The sequence below is a fragment of the Pteropus vampyrus genome, unplaced genomic scaffold, assembly GCF_000151845.1.
Source record: "Pteropus vampyrus isolate Shadow unplaced genomic scaffold, Pvam_2.0 Scaffold612, whole genome shotgun sequence".
NCBI classification, from domain to species: domain Eukaryota; kingdom Metazoa; phylum Chordata; class Mammalia; order Chiroptera; family Pteropodidae; genus Pteropus; species Pteropus vampyrus.
This window is the reverse complement of record NW_011889393.1, coordinates 86,631-91,361: the sequence shown is the minus strand read 5'-3', so window position 1 is coordinate 91,361 and position 4,731 is coordinate 86,631. Positions and strand designations below refer to the sequence as shown.

Below are 4,731 nucleotides of genomic sequence, written 5' to 3'. Positions count from 1 at the left end.
CTTTGCCCTGTGTTTTCAACGGGACTGTCTGAGGTGCATCCCCACCTGGCACGTGAGAGAAGTGTCCCCCTCTCAGAGCTGTGCTGAGGGCCCCATGGAACAACACCACGGACACACGCGCACCAACTCCCGGTCGTGAAACCCAACAGCACGGGTGACCAGTTTGCCGTGTGGCCAACTGCTCATTCATCGAGTCTGGTTTCTTACAAAGCTGCCTTCTGGGGCTTCTGGCCTTGCCACAGGGAAGGGTCACTCGGGGTCCGCGGTGAGCCACCCCTGACCCTGCCCCGCCAGCCCGCTGGGCAGGGGTGACCGCGTTTGGGTCGGCTCTAGTTGCCTCCGGCCTGTTCCGTGGAGATTTTCCTGCCTGCACTGTGGCCCCTCCTGTGATTTCCCCCATGAGGTTGAGCGAACCTTGGCCAGGACAGGACACAGCCCTGGACGCTCCCCCGACCTAAATCATGCACGTCAGGGCGCTAAGGGGTTGGAGGGTCCAAACCCGAAACCCGGGGAAGCCGCCGGTCCCCTGGATGTCTGGGGCAGCCACCCTGCTTCCTCACGCCAGCTAGAGGTCTGTGTATGGGGCTCAGCGCAGACACCCCCCTCCCCTCCGCGAAGCTTTCTTGGATCACCTCGACTGCTTTGAAAGTCGGGGTCGCTGTCGCGTGGCCGATGAGAGTCAGGCCTCGTGTCCGTGGCTTAGCGAGGTCGTTCCGATTTTCAGAGCAGACTCCCTCCCCCCGCCCCCCGTCCTCCTCCTCTGACTTGGTTCTCACTCCGCTCATCCCTTCATTTTCGACGCTCACGGCTCACGGCAGACCTGCTACCTGCCTCTGCAACTCCGCGGAGATTGTTTTTGGGGGCCGCTGGCTTTTCCCCTTAGAGTTTGTCTTGTTTTTCAGCTCTTTGTTTTGAAATCGTCGCAGGGTCCCAGTCGGCTTGAGCTACTGCAACAGAACGCCACAGGCCGGTGGCTTAAACAACAGACATTTATTTCCCACGGTTCTGGGGGCCGGAAGCCCAAGACCGAGGTGCCGGCGTGGCCCGGTTCCGGCGAGGGCCTTCGGGCCGCCTTCCCGCCGCGGGATGACACGGCCTTGTCCTGCGTGTGCGCGTGGCCCGAGAGACCTCGCTCCCTCCGTCTACGACGGGGCTGACCCCGTTCCGGGGGCCTTGGCCTCACTGCTGCGCCTCCCAGAGGCCGCCTGCCAGAGGCTGTTGGCATCGCCTTGGGGGGTATGGCTTCAACCTGTGAATGTTTTTTTGGGGGGGGGCGGGTCACGGCATGTTAAAGCTGCACAGAGGGGTGCCGTGTGCCTCTCGCCGGTTCCCCTCACGCTTCCGTCTTACAGAATCGCAGCGCGACCTCGAACCCAGGAGGCCGGCGTTGGCCCGACGCGCGTGTCCTGTTCCGGGTCGTTCTACCACGCGGGGATCCGGGGAGCACGACGCGAGATGCAGAGTTGCCCCGTCGCCGTGGAGGCCTCCCCGGGGCCGTCCCTTCACGGTCAGTCCCCTGCCTCCACTCCCTCACCGCCCCCGCCCCGACGCTCAACTGACGTCCGTCCCTGCACCGTTGTCCTTTCAAGCACGTGGCACGCGTTGACCCCCAGCGTGCGAGCTTCTGCGATGGGCTTTTCTGGGTCAGCACGAGGCCCTGGAGGCCGAGCCAGGTGGTTCTGGATAGCGACAACAGCGTGTTGCTTTCTGTTGCCGAGCGCTATTCGTGCACGTGGCTTCCGTCTTTTCTCCTCCGGCTGGAAGTCACCGTCCCCCGCTACCCAGTCCCTCTCGCCTTCGAGACGGTCGCCGGGCTCCTGCCCAGCTCGGCTCCGCTGGCGCCAGCCGCCCCTGGCCGTCTCCCCCTGCAGAGGACGTCCCAGGTGCGAGGGGAGCCGGGTGTGGGAACAGACCGGAGCGGCACAGCTTTACGCACCGCCGGCCGCCGGCAGGTTGCAGAGGTGGCCGCGGGGCCTGCGGACAGCCCCCGGCTCTTCCCTCCCTCCCCTTCTCTGGGGCGCTTCGTTGGCCCGGGCCTCCAGCGCTGTGTCTGCTGCAAACCCGCGCGCTGAAGCCCTGGCCCCACTTGGAGTCGGGACGTCGGTGGGCGAGACAGGGCCGTAAGCGTGGGCCCTGCTCCGCCAGGATCGGCGTCCTCGCGAGGCGACAGCGGACAGCTCTCTACACGCCCGGACACCAGCCCCGCCGGCCCTCGGCCTCGGCCTCGCCGCCTCCAGAGCTTCCTGTCGCCCCTGCTGCCCGGTCTGTGCGATTTGGTCACGTGGCCAGAGCCGGCCCAGAACACACGTCCCGTTAAGTCCTTTGAAAGCCAGGCACCTGGCACGCGGCAGCCGCGGCCACGCCGGAGCTCAGCGTTATGCGGACGGCATGACCCGGCTCCCCGTTTTCACTGCTATCTGTCTTTTAAATGGTTAATTTCGAAATCAGCTTTCATCTTATGCATGTTTCCTTCTGTCATTTAAAGCCATCCGAACTGGTCGTTCGGGGAGCTTTCTAAGTTTATTGCTTAAGTCTGGACCACAGACAGCGAAAGCGGAGTTGAGCGGGCTCAGAGTTTGAAACCCCAGCAGCCTTGGGCGGGGGGTCCTAGGGGGCTTCGGCAGCGCTTCGGGCCGGCACGTCGCCCATCGGGGAGAGCCCAGGAACAGTCCCCCGTTCCACACCCCCGAGGCGCGCTCAGCTCCGTGAGCGAGGAAGGCGTGTCGCCTTCCGTCCTGACCCGGAGCTCCTCGTGGGGAGAGGCAGGCTGGCGAAAGCCACCGACAGCTTCTAACGTCCAAAGCTCTTACCCCGTCGTCCTTTTTAGCGTAGGGAGAGCAAGGCTAAAAAGTATTTCCCCCAATGGTTTTTTTAGCCAGCGGACATGAGACACCAGAAATCCAAACACCGATTTGTTTAAAAACCCGGGTGTGTGGTCTGCTTCCTTTAGATTCGCGAGGCTTCTGACCTCACGGGACGGTGTCTCTGAGCCCGACGGTTGCTGGGATGGCCCGGTCAATGCCGGTGGTCGTTATCGTTACGTGTAATTAGCACATGTGTCTCCAGGGTTTATTTGCAGTTTTTATAACTCGTCACACTCATACACCGTAGATGGTATTTCACATCCTCGAGAAAGGGGACCTGGGACACAGCCCGGAGCCCGGGTCCCTCGGATGGCTTCCGGGTGTCCTCGTCCGGGCGTCGGTCCACCTTGGAGCTCCTGCTTCGGGGCTCGTGGTTCCCAGCGCCCAGCCCACGTCTGGCGCGCTCTGCCGTGACTCTCAGTTGGTCCTGGCTGTCACCTCCGGGCCTGACTCCTGCTCCAGTGGTGAATTCTGAAGACTGCTACCCGCTCAGGGTTTCAGGGTGGAACATGTGCCAGTACTTCCAGGGGACACAGGCGGGGGATGTGGCGGGGCTGCCGGTCTCAGAGACTGCCCAGCAGGTGGCGGGCGGGGCTGGCCTCGGGAACTCGCTCAACGGCCCGTGTCCCGAGGGCTCTGGCTGGAAATGGCCCCAGTGATAAGGGTTTCGACAGCCCTCTTGGGGGCCTTGGCCGCCAGCCACGTGCCCTCCGTGCCCTCCCTGGTGTGACCAGGTGTGCTCTGAAACAGACCCTTGGGACCCATTTAATTTAGTTTTAATTTCTCAATGCACATGGTATTTTATGATGCAGGAGTGATGGGCAGTGTCTTTTACCTCAGAGTGAGCAGAAAAGTCGTGCATCCTTGTCCAAATTTCCCACCGGGGGCAGGAGAATAGATTTAATAGGGACCATGGGGAAACCGAGACAGTTCCTGTCCCGTGGACTAGTTACCTCTCAGTGTGAGGGCCCCCAGGAGCCACGGCGCTGGTGCCCGGCGTTCCTGTGTAAACGGCGCACGGGGGCTTGTGTGAGACTCATGCTGCTGTCTACGTCCGTCCCGTTGGCGCCCCGGGTAAGACAGGTTGCAGCATCCCATCCTAATTAGGCTCGACACAATGTCGCTCACTCCCCCCTTGTGTGAGTCGCAGACTGGAAGGCTGGTCAGAGGACCTCGCAGGGGTCCGGCGAAGTCTCCCGGCCTCATTTCTTACCTTCACCAGAAGATCTTTGGCCTCCTTCTCGAGCCACCGTGGGTAGAAGGGATTGTCCATGCGGATGGAGTGGAACAGCTCCTCCTCGTCTTGCCCGTGGAAAGGCGACTGGCCGACCAGCATCTCGTAGAGGAGAACGCCGAAGGACCACCAGTCCACGGAGTGGTTGTACTTCTGGCCCAGCAGGATCTGTGAGCGCACGGGGCAGAGACGCAGTTAACGGAGCGAGGCTGGTATCCGGGCGGAAACCTCTGCGTGGGCCCCGGGGGCCGTGCGGTGAGAGCGTGTGCGGTTCTAACAGAGACGGCACCGAAAACGGGATCTTTGGAGAAGCTAATGATCGGCCGGCAAGGGGTGGGCAATGCCAAAACTGAGCAGACAGCTTCGGGTTTCAACTTTGACTTTTTCTCGGGCCTCAGGTGTAACCACTGAGCTGTGATGTGGGGAGGGGGTGGTGGGTGCAGATCTGAGGGGGCTGGTGCACCCCCGGGCTCTCCGGGGTCCCGAAGTGCTGTCTAAACCAGAGCCATGTGTTCTACTTCTAAAGTCACTGCAGTCGGTCAAGCACCCGGAGAGGGCGTCTGACCGAGTCCGTCCCTTAAAGCCCAGCTGCTGGTGGTTGTACACGAAGGAGTCACACCCAGGCAGTGGAAA

At 62.2% G+C, this 4,731-nt stretch overlaps 1 protein-coding gene across 1 annotated transcript in view; it reads right to left on the bottom strand.

Moving 5' to 3' along the window:
* The window catches only part of LOC105308675 (protein kinase C theta type-like), a 79,362-nt gene that overhangs the window by 6,857 nt on the left and 67,774 nt on the right, over positions 1 to 4,731 (bottom strand). The window contains exons 16-17 of the mRNA XM_023525710.1: positions 4,078 to 4,266; positions 1,575 to 1,865 (exon numbers count right to left, since the gene is read on the bottom strand). Of these exons, the coding sequence (XP_023381478.1) occupies positions 1,575 to 1,865; positions 4,078 to 4,266 (480 nt within the window). The remainder of the gene's footprint in view (positions 1 to 1,574; positions 1,866 to 4,077; positions 4,267 to 4,731) is intronic.